General features: G+C 36.4%; 1 protein-coding gene across 1 annotated transcript in view; it reads left to right on the top strand.

The window, feature by feature from the left end:
- Positions 1 to 17,919, top strand: part of LOC128868323 (uncharacterized) — a 212,621-nt gene that overhangs the window by 57,282 nt on the left and 137,420 nt on the right. Inside the window, exon 3 of the mRNA XM_054110332.1 lies at positions 13,020 to 13,118. Coding sequence (XP_053966307.1) covers positions 13,020 to 13,118 — 99 coding nt within the window. The remainder of the gene's footprint in view (positions 1 to 13,019; positions 13,119 to 17,919) is intronic.

The raw sequence follows: 17,919 nt of genomic DNA, 5'->3' as shown, positions 1-17,919 counted from the left end.
AATATTTGGATATACAGGGTGGCTGATGAATTAAGAAACCCAAATAACTTTGTTTTAGTGTATGGAATTAATTTATTTTTTTTCAAGTTGAAGGTCATTAAATTTTATTAAATGTAGCTTAACTAGTTTTAAAAATAATTGAATTTAAATGCCCCCCATGCTCGTTGACACAAGTGCGGCATCTTAGTAAAAAGTTGTTCATTGCTGCTTTGAGAGTTGCGACAGGAATAGCCGCAATTGTTGCCCGAATGGATTATTTTAGTTCATCCAAATTTGTTGGCTTTGTTTTATAAACTTCTTGTTTACATAAACCCCACAAGAAAAAGTCAGGTGCAGTAAGGTCAGGCAACCTGGGGGCCAACGAAATTCGGAGTTTCTTGAAATCAGTTTATTGGGAAATTTTCGTCGCAACTCTGTCATAACAGTCTGGGCTATGTGAGACGTTGCCCCATCTTGTTGAAACCACACAGAGTTGAAAGGAATTCTCTTTCGGCGTAGTTCTGGATAGAAAAATTCGTTCAGCATTTTCAAATAACGGTCTCCAGTAACCGTAACGGTGTGACCATTTTCTTCAAAAAAATAAGGCCCGACAATACAGCGTGAAGAAACCGCACACCACACTGTCACGCGAAGAGGATGCAATTCCGTCTCGTGGAGTATCTGTGGGTTAGAAGTACTCCATATTCGACAATTTTGTTTGTTCACATTGCCGTTTAAATCGAAATGGGCCTCATCAGACATGAAAAGGCAGTTTAACATGTTTTGGTCTTCTTCCACCATTTGCAGGATCTTCTGGCAAAATTCCAAGCGAATCGGCAAGTCTGCTGCATTCAGTTTGTTAACCATTTGAATTTTGTAGGGAAATAAGTCTAAATCTTTGTGCATTATTGTTGGCAAAGACTGTCGGCTGACACCAAGTTGTGCTTCTTGTAAGCTTCTTGTGTAAGCTTCTTGTTGAAACCCTTGGATTGCTTTGTATAGCTGCAGCTACAGCAGCGATCGTTTCCTCCGTCCGAACTGGTGGGTTTCGATGATAAGGCCTTCTTGCGACTGTTCCTTGCTCAGCAAAATTATTCACCAGTCTCATTATGGTCCATCTGCTCGGGGGATCGCCGCCAAACATCCGCCTGTACTCTCTCTGTACCAAAACTACGGACTCCAGTGCGTGATAGCGGCGGACTAACCAAATTCTTTGTTGCGTGTCCCAGTTATCCATTTTAATAAATTTTAAAGATCAATCTGCAAATTAAAACAAAAATGGAACAGATAACTTAAAAAGAAAAAAAGTTATTCAATTTTTTTTTGGTAGCGGCTTTCATCAGCCACCCTGTATAAATCAGCTTGGTACTCGAATTTTTTATATTGCTTGACTAAACTCCTCCTCTGTTGGAATATAAAGAAATATTCATATATACATACATATATAAATATATTTCAATTACTTTTCCTGATTATACCAGTTATCTTATTAAATTTTTTAAATCAAAAGTGAAACAAATCCACTTACCCGTATAAAAAGTCAACTCACCACTTAACTATCACCGCTCCATATAACGTGAAATAACCATAAAGCTTACGACCGATTGCATAAAAACCGTCACACGTGTTTTTATTTTCCTTTTTTAGCTTTGGCTGGAGCAATTTTTCCAAATAGAAAAAAAAGCTTTAGTTTAACACTTCAGCGCTACCGTATACATATATGTACATAAATCCCTCCATATACTTACAGAGTTGCACTCACATTGATGCTCCTGCAAAAGCTCATGTTAAACCATTCATAATTTATTATTTACTCATTCATGATTTTACCAACAACTGAAACTTCGTACCCATGGCAGGCAGAATTCCTGTCAACCCTAGCCGCAGTTGTGGCCATACTTTTTAATGCACCAGTTAATAACTTTTTACTTCTTCTCTCTCATATTGCATTTTAGAGCTTTGAATTTGTTGATTGCTTTAAATGCAGCGCAATTGTGTGGAAAATTAACTACTATTTTACGCTCCGATTGACTCCGATTCAACACATTTGCACCCACACATGTTAGCCAGCTTGTAAATGTACTCATATGTGTGCACATGACTACATACGCATATTTGTACCTACGTATGCGTTAAGTTATCAAATTTATGGTAGAGGGAAATGAAAAGTTAATTGTTATTTTGATATTTATTGGATTAATAGAGGCGGGTTGAGACCTCGCAAAAGATAGTTTTATAATTTTTATAATACGAGTACAGTGCCTTGCAGATAATTGCTATTATCGATCTGCACTCAATGTTCTAGGCAGCTATCATTTTATTTTACAATACATGTAAATGAAACTTTGTTATCTATTTTGATTCGGATTAGGTTTTGGAAATAAATTTCCTTGTGACTAACTTTAATGTTAGGGTCGGAAATAAAGGTAATTTCGGCATGGTTTTCCAAAAATGCACACAATTCTTGAGTCATCTGACTGATTTCAATAAATTAAGGTAATAAGTGCATTTTGTTTGTTCATTTTTTAATTTTTTGTTCAATAAAAAAATTGATAGAAATAATTTATAAAATTTCCCAAATTAGAAATTGCTAGGAATTTATGTTTATTGTGGATGGCCGGAATTTTTCAAGCACTCAGGTAATATTGTTTGAAACCTATTACTTCGATATGGAAACGAGACTGTAATTGATCCATTCCTAATACATCCCATTCAAAAATATATAATTCACCGTTGGAGAAAATGTTCTGTACTACAGATGTAGCAGTGTTGATAGTCGATGATGGTTATGTTAAGAATGTAACATCCATATGCATTGCATGCCACAATTAGTTCTTCCGGGGTTCGCCTTTCACTTCTTCTCTATCTAATAAGGAATTTTCCTACCACACTATTAGGTCTTTTCAGGAAACTCTTGGCTGTTTTGCAATTGTCAGTGTCAGTGTCAGTGCTACACCAATGGCACTCAGGGTGTAAGTGCTTGCCCAAGTGGAGGATGATACTTTCAAAGCCATAACAAGCAATTCATTTCAATAGCCGCAATTACTAACGATTTACTAGCAACGGTTTTAAAGGTGGTGCAGTCTGAGATTTTGTTAATTTATTTTTAATTGATGCGAAAATTTTAAAATTTTTTGCCAAACCCGAAAACCAATCATTTGACGTTCCCACGACAGTCGGTTCTACGTTACCATATTTGTATGGGGAATGTTTATGCTGCTACAACAACAACAACAACAACAACAACCAATCATTTGAATGTCTTAAAAGCATTTAATTACTTTGCTATTTAAACTGTTTACATCAATAACTAATTTTTCAACCCTGTCAAAAAAATTTGTTTAATAAAATAATTCTCGCTTGATAGACCTTGTGTAGTAGTATTTTATGGTGAAAGATGTTTTTTTATCTTTTCCCTAAGAGCTCATGGGGTGATATGATATTCTTTAAGGAGCTCTCTCATCAAGCTCAAATTTAGGCTATCGGCCCACCGTAGTGTTTTCCAAGCGGAGGTTGACGCAATTAAGGAAGCAGTGGTTGCTTACCTCTGCTATTACTGTAATCTACTCCAGCAGCCAGGCGGCAATTAGGATGGCATGCGGGAATTGCCTGACAACCCTCTCGACTGTATCCAAATACTTCGATATCAGGCTCACTAGAATCCCTGGTCACAGTGGCAAAGCAGGAAACTGCTGGGCTGATGAGCCGGCTAGCCAGGGGACCTCCGAGACGGTTTCATCGAGAAGTGCTTGGATTGGGGTTCTGTGGCCTGCTCCTAGAAAGATTCGCAAACGTGCCAAATCCCGAGATCCTTGCTGCCACGGACAGATCGAGGGCGCTCAAGGGAACTTCTGAGGCTAACAAAGTCGCAGCTCTTAAATTTGGTGGGTGCCTTTATTGGCATTGTCCGTTAGGTACGCAAATGGATTACCTCAAGTCCTTTCTGCAGAAGCTGTCTGCAGAATGAGGTGGAATCTTTTTAGCCCCTTTTTCTCAACTACCTTGCTCGCATCGGGCTAAGATTCCAATATCTAGATTCTGACTTTTTTGCTACACCTGCTGATATACTAGTATTACTCACCTGGTGAATTTCAACAATTGTCAACATTTGTTCATCATCCTCCAATCCAAGTCTCCTTATTCCTTCTTTCTCCGTGTTTGGCTTTTGATCATTTCAAAATTTTCAACTACGTTTTTGCAATTGTTTCTACATGAAGCCGCTCGTGCGAGTAATGACGAGCATTTTGAACCCAGAATCATTAAAATCGGTTCATTTTTGACTACGTTATGAGCATTTAAAAAAAAGTTTCTTAAATAATTAGAAAAAATCGATTTTGAGCCCAAAAACAAAATTGCCGATAAATCTTGAAAAAAAATTTTTTCGGGCGAACAAAAAAATACGTGTCTCATTATTTTGACCAGAGAGCAACATATTTGAGTTACATCGAAATCGAAGAACATGACCCAAATAGCCCGGTTGAATTGAAATGGAAAGCCTCCTCTTTAACTTTTTACTGCGTTAATTATTTTTCTATATTGCGTCCGTCCATTTCTATGCGGATGATGCCCGAAATTATATCTCTCTCCCAATTGATCTTTCTGAAGACTTAATGGCTAGTGTTAATGAAGATACTCATTCTATATCGTCCAGGCAAAGCTAAATAAATTGAATTTGAATGCAACGAAAACCAAGGGTATATGAATCTCGCCCCATTTAAATACCGAAGAAGGCATTGCAACATTAACAATAGAAAATAGTACATGGATCGAATTGGGACCAGTTATGAAATAAACTCATATTATGTAAATCCGACCTTAGGTAAAATTTATTTAATTATGGCGAACTTTATACTCAACACATAACACTACGTTTGGTGAGAAATTTTATAGTGCCACTAATTTTTCTTATGGTTTATGGCCAACTATACAGCCCATGTGAGCAAAACCTGCAAGTGGCACTAAATAATTGTTTGAAAATGTAGGACAAAAAACCAGATTGAAGGAAAAAATGGTATGTTCCTTTCAACGTTTTATTACACACTAAACTTAAATCTATACAAGTAAAAAGAAATGAAGTAAGAAAGGAACTAAGTAGGAATTCGGGTTGCCAACTACTTACAATTTCATTATTTTCCAATACTCCCTCTCAACCCGAATATATAATTCAAAATTATTACATTTGTTCAATACATTCGTTCAATAAAGCAAAAAATCTTAAATTCTTTCAATTCTAAAATTAATGTTTTTCAATACAATCCCATAAGTTTAACAAGTTCTGAATGTTTTGCTTTAGTCAAATTTTTAGTTAATACATCTGCTAGATTAGAGTTAGTTGAAATATATTTTAGTACAATATCACCACTTTCAATTGATTCTCTAACATGATGAAATTTAATGTCAATATGTTTGGTACGGGCGTGATACAAATGATTCTTTGCTAGATGTTGCGCGCTTATGTTGTCGCCTCGTAACAATAGTGGTTTATCTTTCGAATAAAACCCTAATTCTATAAGTAAATATTTTAAGTAAATTGCTTCTTTCGCCGCCGTTGAAAGTGCGACGTGCTCTGCTTCCGTAGTACTTAAAGCTACAATCGTTTGCTTCTTTGATTCCCATGAAATTGTAGCGCCTGCCATCATAAACAAATAACCGGAGTATGATTTTCGGTCATTGAGGTCGCCACCCCAGTCTGCGTCCACATATCCACAGACTTCAGAGTTGTCAGCATAGTACCGAAGCTTGTAGTCAATGGTCTTGGCCAAGTAACGTAGGACATGCTTTGCTCCTACTTCGTGTTCAGCTTTCGGATTGATGTTACATTGCGCCAACTTGCTCACCGAATGTGAAATATCAGGCCGAGTTGTTACAGCTAAGTACATTAACGCGCCAATGAGAGACTGATAGGACGTCGGATCGATCTGCTTCTCAGTATCATCGCTACGTTTGATTTGGTACCCAGCATCGAGGGGAGTTGATGCCGGCCTGCAGTCTGTCATTCCGCATTTCTTCAACAGATTGAGGATGTATTGCCTGTGACCAACAGTAATAACGCCAGTATCGCCATCACGTTCCACCTCCATACCCAGAAAATGACTTATGGGCCCCTTGTCGACAATATCAAACGCATTAGCTAGCTCACGTTTGATTGAAGTCAGATCGTTTTGTGATGAGCATCCTAGAATGAGATCATCAACGTAAATAGCAATTAATGCCAACTTGCCTGAGTTTCGCCTTTGGTACAGGCATGGTTCATTCTTGCAGGAAACGAAACCCATTTTCCTTAAAATGGAATCCAAGGTAGAATTCCACTCCTTGCCGGACTGCTTAAGGCCATAGATTGCCTTGTTCAATTTTAAAACGCCTCCGGGGTGATTGCTGCTTATAAAGCCATCGGGTTGCCGCATGTAGCACTCTTCTTTCAGCTCACTGTTTAAGTAAGCGGTAGTGACGTCGAGTTGATGTAAGTAGAGTCCATATTGCGCTGCTAACGCCAGTAGCATGCGGATCGTGGCATACCTGACGACTGGAGAAAATGTTTCGAAATAATTCACGCCATATTCCTGACTACAGCTTTTAGCTACTAGTCTTGCTTTGAACCTTTCGATGTTGCCATCTTTATTCGTCTTTAAACTAAAAACCCATTTACTTCTGATTGGTTTCTGCCCCTCTGGTAAGTTCACAAGCGTCCAAGTGTTGTTGTTGATTAAAGAGTCATACTCCCTCTGCATTGCCGCACGCCATTCTCGTGCGTACTCATTATTTTGGACGTCGTCGAACTTTTCTGGTACTCTTATTTCGGGGTCGCTGGTCATCGCATTTAATAAATTACGTTGTTTCCTGGGCCGCCCTGGGTTCCCAGATCGAATGATTTTCGGCCTTCCTGGCCGCTTTTGAGCGCTATCGATGATTCTATGGTCATGGTCTTCATCGTTGTCTTCTTCGCCGTTGTTTACTGGTACTTTATCGTTAAGAATTTCGTCGCAACTTCTTGAAACATCACTATTTTTCATGGTTTCATCTTCCAGCAACTGTAAATCTTCCTGCGTTGTGCCGTGTTCCCGCGTTGATTTTGACTTACCTTCGTCGAAGTATACATCTCTTCTTTCAATTATTTTATGACGTTTTGGATCGTAGAGGCGATAGGCTTTCGAGCATAACGAATAGCCCACCATATAACACTCTTCGCCTTTCGGCTGCAACTTATTTGACTGCGTTTTGTTTAGCGCTATAGCGAAAGCACCAAAAACACGGAGGTGCTTCACCATCGGCTTCTTCCTTGTCCACATCTCGTAGGGTGTCGTATCATTCAGCGCCTTTGTGGGACATCGGTTGCGTATATAAGAAGCTGTACAAATGGCTTCAGCCCACAAATATTCACTTAAACCGGACTCTACAAGCATACTCCTAGCCATCTCGGTTAAAGTTCGATTTAGGCGTTCGGCCACGCCGTTTTGTTGCGGTGTGTAGACAACCGAAAGTTCACGTTTGATGCCATTTTCCTTGAAAAATCTGTCGAAATCATTGTTTATGTATTCACGGCCGTTGTCGCTGCGCACTGCTTTAATTCTTAATCCACTTTGTTTTTCAACCATATTCTTAAAATCTCGAAACTTCTCGAAGACCTCATCCTTCGTGCGTATAAAGTACACGAAAGATCTTCTGGAGTAATCATCCACAAAAGTCACAAAATATTTGCTGCCGCCAATCGAGGATTTTGCGAAAGGTCCACATACATCGGTGTGGATGAGTTCTAGTATATTTTGGGACCGTTATTGAGCCAATTTTGGAAATGGCTTGACGAGGATTTTGCGAAAGGTCCACATACATCGGTGTGGATGAGTTCTAGTATATTTTGGGACCGATATTGAGCCAATTTTGGAAATGGCTTGACGTACATTTTGCTCTTTACGCACACTTCGCAGCTTACGTTTCTTGGCACATCGGTGATGTCAATATTTTGCACCAAGTTCTTATTGACTAATTCGTGCAGATCGTCGTAATTGAGGTGACCAAATCTGCGATGCCATATGCTGGCCTTGTCCACTGATGCAGCAAAACACAACTGCTTTAAATTTTCTTTAAAAACGAATAAATTTTCAATTTTCTGTGCAATTAAAATTGTCCTCCTGTTTTGGTCTTCTATTTTCGCACATACACTGTTGAACCGAACTGTCATACCTTCGCTTACAGCTTTATTTACCGATATAAAATGACATTTTAGATTTGGCACAAACAGTACGTTCTTAAGACGGATCATACATGTTGGAGTTGTAACGCAAACTTCTCCTTTTCCAGAAGAATTCATGTGGTTGCCATCAGCAAGTTGCACACGCTCTGTCACTTCTACCAACTTGTTAGAAAAATTAGAACAAGCAAATCATCGTTTATTGTTACGCCAATTTCGGAGAGTTTATCAACAATTTCACAAAATTTCCTTATGTGGTGTGCCACTGTGTCACTCTCAGACATACTCAAGTTGATTAGGGATTTATATAGAGTAACTTTTCTTGCCGGACCACGCGGCTGGTGAACACTTTTCAATTTATCCCATGCTTCTTTTGAAGTCTCTACATGTTTAATATGACATACCTGTGACGATTTAACATTCAATATTATAAGTGCCAATGCCTTTTCGTCTTTAGTGTTAAACTTCTTGTCGTCACTTTTCACAAGGCTTCCGCTGGCGATCTCCCAAAGATCTGCATTCACGAGAAGACTTTTCATTTGAAGGGACCAAAAGTCGTAGTTTCCATCATCCAATTTCTCAATTTGCTGTGGCGCACTCATGGTGATTAACTGCCTTTTACTGCCGTATACTTCAGTCAAAATGAAGCCGTTGTTCCTGAGACCACTATACCTGGGATCTCGTTTCAATCACTGATTTTTGTATCACTGCACCTAAGCTGCGATTTCTTCTTGTGTGTAAAAAAGCACTTGAGCCTCATCTGGGCCCATAACCTTTGTAGGACAAAAAACCAGATTGAAGGAAAAAACGGTATGTTCCTTTCAACGTTTTATTACACACTAAACTTAAATCTATGCAAGTAAAAAGAAATGAAGTAAGAAAGGAACTAAGTAGGAATTCGGGTTGCCAACTACTTACAATTTCATTATTTTCCAATAGAAAATTTGATCATATTTCCCAATATACCTGTTAAATACTAAACTTCAGCCTGTCTGTCTTCTAAGAGTGACGTAACCTTTTATTTTTGCATAAATTGATTCATGAAAAAAACTCGAAATACTTTTTTAAAATATTTAAATTTGCGCAGTCAGTTAGAACCTGTAAATCAAACCGCAGTTAACACAATTTTATTTTGTAACCTCTGGAATGTGCTTTGTTAGAGTTGCTAAAATATGGAATTCTTTGCCGATTTCTATTAAATCCATTCAGAAGGAAGGTCTCTTTAAATTAGATGTGTTTAAATACTTAAATATCTAAACTTTTAGTTCTAATTTTCTACTTCTTGCTTTTCAAGGTACTGAGTATATTTATTTGTAATGCTTAAGTAACACTTGCCTTTTATAAATTATAATTTTATAAATGTTAATTATTGTGAATCATTATACATATATTATATATATATTAGGCCGGGACGATTTGTGGGGAGGCAAAAAAATCGCCCATTGCTCTGTGAAAATCATATTCTAGGGATCAAAATTAGAAACTTTACCGAAGGAACCATACCTCTAAAACGAATTCTGATGTCCCCTAATTTGGGTCGAACTTTTAGTGTCTTTTGAGGGGAGGCAAAAAAATCGCCCATTGCTCTGTTAAAATCATATTCTAGGGATCAAAATAAGAAACTTTGCCGAAGGAACCATACCCCTAAAACGAATTCTGATGTCCCCCAATTTGGGTCGAACTTTTTAGTTTCTTTTCTATAACTCACTTAAATTAATTTTTTCATTCACATATGTTCTACCTAATTAAATTTTTTAAGAGAAAAAATAGATGTTATTATAAATAAATAAAAATAAAGAAAAAACTTAGCCATTTAGCTGATTTTTTCATGTAAAGGCCAAAAATTGGGCATCCCCCAAATTGGGGGACATCAGAATTCGTTTTAGAGGTATGATTCCTTAGTTTCTTATCTTGATCCCTAGAATACGATTTTCTCAGAGCAATGAGCGATTTTTAAATCGACCCGCCCTATATAATGTATAATATACATACTATTGTATAAAATCCGATAAGCTTAAAAGACTATACTCTTATCTACAGCCAGCAGCATGATTAAATAACGAAATGAAAATGAAAAAAGTGGCCCAAGTGGATCTATGCAGCAAAGTAAATGAAAGTTTTGACCACTCTAATCAGTGTCACCGGTCCTTTGAACGATAAAACTGTATATAGTATTAACATTGTAATAGAGTAAAAAGAGAAAATCTATTAAAAATGTATTATTCTACTCTAATCTAATAAGGCGTTTTTCAATAGGTGCGCTTCAACTTCTTTCCGAAAGGGAGGGCGAACGACGCAATATTTTTTATTTTTCGCTTGTCATTTGTAAACTTCATTAGTATACATTTCATCATGGAACGCTACACACTTGAGCAACGCTTGCAAATCATTGAATTTTATTATAACGTGTTCTGTTAAGAAAGTTTAAAGTCGAAAAATCATCTTCAGTGATGAAGCTCACTTTTGGCTCAATGGCTTTGTCAACAAGCAAAATATGCGTTACTGGGCAGAAAGCAATCCACACGTGATTCATGAGGCACCGTTGCATCCCGAAAAAATTACTGTTTGGTGCGGTTTACATGCCGGCGGCGTAATTGGCCCATATTTTTTCGTTGACGAGAACGAACTGTGAACTGTGAATGGAAATCGATACCGCGACATGATAAACGATTATTTTTGGCCGCAATTGAATGGTATGGACTTAGACGACATGTGATTTCAACAGGACGGGGCCACAAGCCACACAGCACACGCTACAATTGATTTGTTGAAGAGTAAGTTCGATGAGCGCATTATTTCCAGAAATAGACCGGTCGAATGGACGCCGCGCTCGTGTGATTTGACGCCTCTAGACTATTTTCTTTGGGGTTATGTGAAGTCATTGGTCTACAGCAACAAGCCGGCGACGATTTGTGAGCTCAGAGCCAATATTGAACGCGAAATTGCTGGAATTTCGGCCGATTTATGCAAAAGAGTGGTCGAAAATTGGGTTCAACGATTGGACTTCGTAAAACGTGCACGCGGTGGTCATGCAAAAGAAATCGAATTTCATACTTAAATGTATAATAAAAAAAAATTAGTTAAAAAAGTCAAACCGTTTGTGTTTTATTCAAAAAAAAAAGTTGAAGCGCTCTTACTGAAAAACGCTTTATCTCAAACCCAATTAGTTTTGCAAGTGTTGGCTATAGGGCCACAGCTAAGCTAAAGGAGCATAACTTGAGAATATTGTTTCGAACTTATTTTTAATTTTTATTGTTTCTATTCCTTTTTTTTAATTTAAATGATGTAGCTTACAGCTTACAAAGAAAGAAAATTAGAGAAATAGAAATTAGTTCAATAAATCATTTAGTAACATTTTAAAAAAAATACTTCTGGAATAAAAATTAAGGCGAATTAGATTTTAAAGCGAATTGAATTCTCTAATATTACTAAAAGGAGGCCCAAAATTAATAATCATTTTGGTTTTTGAATAACTTTTTCACCAAGTAAACAAAGAATTATTTTGAGTAATGGAAATCTTGATTTAGGCCTTTGAGCGCTTCATTGTTTGTCCGTTTGTATACTGCAGCTCTTTAGTTTTCACGTATCAAATATGACGCCATTTGCAAAAATTGTAAACCTTCCGATAGGGGGATTGATTATGCACTACCCTGTAGAAATCAAGCAAAGCCCAACCATAAAATATCACAATTCCTTGAGCTTCACTGAACAACATTGAAACAAAGTTTTTCTGGTAAAGATAGAGACTCAATTGCTCCACTCATCAAAGTAAAAGTGAATGAGAAAATAATCCTCGATTTTATGGGATGAAATTAGATCAGTAAAACCCAAAGAACTCGAAGCATAGCGGGCAAAATCTTTCTGGACACGTTCAAATCTACTAAAGTGAAATAACAGCATATTCTAGCTTAGAACGCATTCGAGAGATATACCATATACATACTGTCCTTAGAATATACAGATCTGTAAAGGCTGGACTGGAACGTCGAATAAAAGCAAGTACAGAATATTACTTTGCAATGGTGCCTTTGTGAAGGGAATATAGAGTCAATTACCCTACCAAGGTCGATAATTTCAATTTGATAGGATAATCTAGAGCTATCTGATACACAGCAGGCTTCTTCTATGCATGGAGATTTAAAATAAGCAACACAAAAACCATTCGCTTATATTAAAATTTAACTTTTTCTTTTACATCAGCAAAAATGTTATAAAAATCGCATTGAAGATATGCTGAGTCTGCTGTACTCGCAATCACGGAGTATTTTGTATGAAATTTATGTAATTAAAGCAACGGGAAGTGTTATTAATAAGAAATAAAAGAATAATACACATATTTATTTGCTCTTTTAGAAAACGAATCAATAATTTTCATTCCATTTTTATGTTGAGAAGTACTTCTAGTTCCTATATTAATGGATTGTTCAGGCGTGAGATAATTCCGAAAGTGGTTCACTTATTTTTATATTCAATTGTCTAACCTATTTTATTGTATGTACATATAATATATGCCATCACCACCGCTGGCTATTTGCTAATTCAATTCTCATATTGCCACTGTCGAACTTATCAATCTCGTCAATTCGAAATTGTAAAGCTGTGCATAGAAACTTTGACATTTTACTCAATCTCCTTTCAATCAAAAACTTAACAAAGAAAATGAAACAGGATATGCTATATTTAAGTTGTCTATATGTGTATGTATGTACACACAAATTAATGTGTATGCAGAAAGATCGCTCACTCTTTCCCCGTTTTAGTGATTGTATCTAAACAAAAAACTTTGCGTCACTGCTCAGCTATAAGATTTGAGCTGACTTGTATTAAATTTTGACATTTTTTCCATCAATTGCAGGTGACGTGGCTCAAAGTTGACAAGGGTAAATTCTTTGAATTCATAAACGGACGGAATCCGCCATTCCGGAATACGTCCATTGGAGGCGGTGAAATCGATGTGAGTATACATTTCCTTTTAAATTCCTGTTTATTCGGCACTCGAGTTTTTACTTATATACATACATATATATTTGCGTAATAGTTTATACATACAATTTTATAGCCACCTACCAACACATGCACTCGCATTTCATTTTTAGTAGGTACATCTTACTTTATTTACAGAAACAACCTGCTACCCAATTAAACGCACCCTACTCTTTCTAGTATTAAAGCCCTGGATTAGTTGAAGATGTTTCGGTAATTGCTAACAAATCCCTACGCATTTGCTTTGTTATGTTGTACCATTATGTCCGCGCTTTGAATTATTGTACATACAAGGGTGGGGGCGCCAAACATTTGTATGTACAAACCCGCTCGAATATCCGCCGAATAGTTGACAAACAACGTCATTCCAAAATCTTTATATTTAGATTGACATAGTTGGGACAAGGTTTTAATTATCCCGTTAAACATCCGTTCTGTTTGTAGCGAGGTGCATGGAAATCGCACATTGTTCAACCAGGTAAAGCATTTGGGCAAGTTATTATACCATTACATAGCGAAACATAAGGTGCCTTCGATTTGCCAAGCGTTAGCAAGTGGCTAATAGATGAAACAACTGATATAAATACGAGTAAATATACATATGTATATTGGTAGCGCTGGAAAAGAGCGGCCAATTTTTATATGTGTGTGGAAGCACTTCACGTGTATTTATAAAACCGCGTTCGTACGCGTTCAGGGGAAACATTTGTAGCTTTAACTTACAATTGGAAGGTATATGAAAATGACGAGGAACGCCAAGAGAGAATTCGCAAAGTTGAAACAACTAAATCTCTGTATGAACGCGACCTAAAGAAAGGTATCTCATATCACAATCAAGATTTGACAGCTTAGAAAGTAGTGAGTTACACCAGTTTTACGAGGCATAACCTGGCTAGCGGCGAATCTTGCTCGAAAACTTTTTTTGTTGCTTTCATATGCAAATTTTTCGTCAAGCGAACAGAGCCCAAAAATAGCGAGCAGAAGTGAAGGCGCTATAGCCGAAATAAGTTTGTAGATGTAGTATCATTGGCAGCACAATTCCCATGTAGGTACAACAATTCATATATTTCTTGAAGTTGAAGTTAAAGTGTTAAAGGCGTTGAAGAAAACATAAAGCTGTGTGCAAAATTATTAAATAAATAAATAAAAATACAGAAAGTTACAGGATTCAAAATTCGACTCCCTGTTAATAATACTTCTGACACACTTGTGCAAGCTTCTACAAGTGCATGCAACTAAGAAAGAACCAAAGTAAAGAAACTCGGAAGTTGCTTTCAGCTGCTTTTCTTTTGTTGACAATCACACTGAACAACACGCCTTACTCGTACATCACGAAACTTGGAATTCCGGAGACCTTTGAACTAAACACTTAATGAACTGAATACTCTTACAAAGGACTGTCATACGTTTACAAAATTAGAATTTTACTGACCCCAGATTCAAAGAAACTGTCTGGTACAGTGTCCAAAAGTATAAGGCTTAAGTAATAAAATACAACTTCTTAATTCCAATTATCAAACAAATTAAATAATATTCATATTTATACCGTTAAGAAATATGCTGATTTTCCAGCTACCTAGCACCCAATTTTCAAGTTTCCATCGGCCACTATACAAAACCGAACAATTTGAATATGAGAAGAATATAAAATACTAACTTTGTGTGGTTTCACATTTCGTATGTAAATTAAGTTAATTTTGGTTCACTTTGTTGCTGAGAAGTGGATTCGTTTCCTCAATATTTGTGGTTACCATATTCTTGAACAGCCTATTCTTCCCCTGAATAGTTTTATACTCGTAAAAGTATTTCTAAAAGAACAAAAAATGTAAAGAAAGTGCCACCAATTTCAATCATTTGTAGAAAATACATACACCTAAGTGCACAAAAATAGTAACGCGACAAATTTGACGCAAAATGTTGGCTATTTATTTATTTTTAGTTTAATTTCTTTTATTTTTTTTAATTCATATACTTATATGTGTATTTATTTATTATTAAAAAAACAAATCAACAGATTTTTATTAAAAGTCTAACTTTTTACTCAGAATATTTAGTAAAATTCTGGGCTTGCAATTTTGTACCTCGTGAATTTTGGTATATTAGTGCGAAAGTTTCAAGTTTCTTAAATTCGTATTGATTTTTGGTAACGTATATGATAAGGGTGTTATGCATTTCTTTAATACTCACATAATGAATACTTGCCATTTTTTATATGAACAAAATCCACAAGACCGCCAGCCAAAAAAGTTTTCCGAAATGAAAGCGATCTTTGGGCCTTTTGAAACTTACTCTTTATTACAACAAAATTTAATGGGCTACAAAACTACGTACCCGAAACTTTTCTATCAATTTTGATAAAAAGATTTGAAATGATCTGAAAAGCTAGTTGATTTTTTCTAATTTTGAACAAAGTTTTAAACTTTAAGTTATTTGGTTTGTGTTGTAAAATAAATAAATAGTTCAAACTTTGCAATATGCCGCGCTGCTATTATTGTGAACACAGGTGTATATTTGCTAGTCTATCAGTTCCATAATAAATTCACGATATATGGCTTCATTCTCGAAAAAAATTATATGAAAATTTGTTGGGTTTGAACATAAGATGTGAAGATTTATAATATTTTCCTAACAATTTAATTTTCTTCTGTTACGCAAATTCCAACCAGTCATGTAAAGAGTCAATGAAATCATGGAAAGAATTGTGGAAAGCGGACATAGGTGTAGAATTAGTCACAATATTTCAAAAGTGCCAAATATCCCGAGAATCTTTAAAAGCGAATAATCGCTAAAAAATGTGGTAAACAAATGTCTCACATACCACAATAATGTAGGAGAGAAATTGTGGACGAAGCATGCGGAAGTACCCAACTGGTAGCAAAGTCGACATTGACCCGAAGTAAGCAAATGAGGTGTGTCTGGTGGGAATGTAGACGAATAGCACATTATGAGATTGAATTAAGCAATTCAATTACATCGCTCAGAATTGTGAAACAGTAGCGTAGTCGTGATATTTCCTGGCAACGGCAGACATTTTACAACTTTGATAAATTTGATGCCTTTACTAATAGTTCTGGTTTCGCCCCCTAAGTACATACGAGTATATTAATTAATTTTTTCTGTATCTGCATAACTCTTTTAATCGTGTGAAGTTAAATTCAAAATAGACCCGCAAAGCCAGAAGAAACTGAGAATATCTAGAAGCACTAATGGAATAATCGCTTTACCAAAAAAAAAAAAAATGATCAGTCAAAATGGCAATTATTTAGTTTATTTATTTATTTAGTCTGTGAGCACAAACTTCTTACAGACTAATTCCAACGATATGTAAAATAACTATCGGACAAGATTTAAATACCTAAAATATTATATAGAATATAAAACAATTAAAAATATCCGAGGTTGAATTATATTCATTTAAAGAGGAGTATTACGCGAAAATTTTGTTTTATATTTATCACCTTAGAAAGGTAAAGAGCTACGAAGATTACACTGTGGTATATTACAATTAATTATTTCCAAACGAAATGAGTAGTCAATACAGCCTTTGATGATGTTATAAACAAATGAAAGCGAGAGGAGTGATCGATCCTCTTACAAAGAATTTAGATGAATCAAAAGCAATCAATATTGATAGGTAAGAATTGGTTTACAAAGCTCAATGAACGTAGCGCGTACTCAATACAGCTTTTTGGACACATTCAATTTAGCAAGGATCATTGAAGAAACAGCTTACACAACTGCAAATAGTTTGGCTTTCACCGACCGAGCTGCACGTTCGTTCCATAAAACGCATGCACGAAATTTTTTATATGGAAAATACCGTTAAGGATAATAGTGATCAAAAATCAAAGAGAGGAGAGCGTAGTCCAGCCCACTGCAAACAAATTGTAGCCAAATTTATCCATTTGCCCATTTTGGACCACTGTTTATATAAATCCGGAGCACTCTGCGCCGTTTACTCTTTATATTATAGCAAAACCATCTTTGATCGCCTTTATTATTCGAGAGGACGATGTGTACCCTCCCAGTACCCCCTATACAAAATAATATTTGTTCGAGATTGTAACTCTATCTTATCACTTACTCATCGACCGCACTTTATTATACGAAGATTGCACACATACCTGATTTGAACAGCCCCGTCTAAAATTATTCAACATTTCTTTGCACCAATCCACATGCGATCTTTTTTTGGCAATTGTCATACTATGCGCTATCCAAGAGAACAAATCTTCATGCAATATTGAATGTACGCTGGTCTCACTAATGTCCAAGGATGTATCTATCCCGCGATGTGCCACATGACGATCTTGTCATATCAATTAACGCTCAGCATCAATTGTTTCAGGCGGAACAACTTTCTTTCAGGACTTCACGAAATTCATCCTGCAAGGATCGACCGAAGCATTGAAACTCGTAATGCCATCGGTCCACAGGGGCTAAGTGTACTGCTGAGAAGTAAGTTGATAATGCACTCCTGTCGCCGATAATCGATAATAAATCAGCGCATGAAAATTTTCACAAGTTAATGTGATCTTTTGGGCGAGATGAATTTTTCAATTTGCAGAGAAGGGAACAAATAAAACCCGAGGGTAAAAACGTCATATGTAAGTTTATGCTCAAAACTACTGAACTTCTCGATAAAAGTACCGAACTAAGTGCAATTGCAAAGGCGCCCCTGTTCAAAGGCAACATACTTTAAAGGAGTATAAAACTGCGCGTCCGATTTTTGTTCTTTTTTTTTAATTTTTGATGGAACATTGTCGGGTTTT

Source organism: Anastrepha ludens, chromosome 2, assembly GCF_028408465.1.
Source record: "Anastrepha ludens isolate Willacy chromosome 2, idAnaLude1.1, whole genome shotgun sequence".
Lineage (NCBI taxonomy): Eukaryota > Metazoa > Arthropoda > Insecta > Diptera > Tephritidae > Anastrepha > Anastrepha ludens.
The sequence above is the reverse complement of the archived record's forward strand: the minus strand, read 5'-3'. Positions and strand labels throughout refer to the sequence as shown.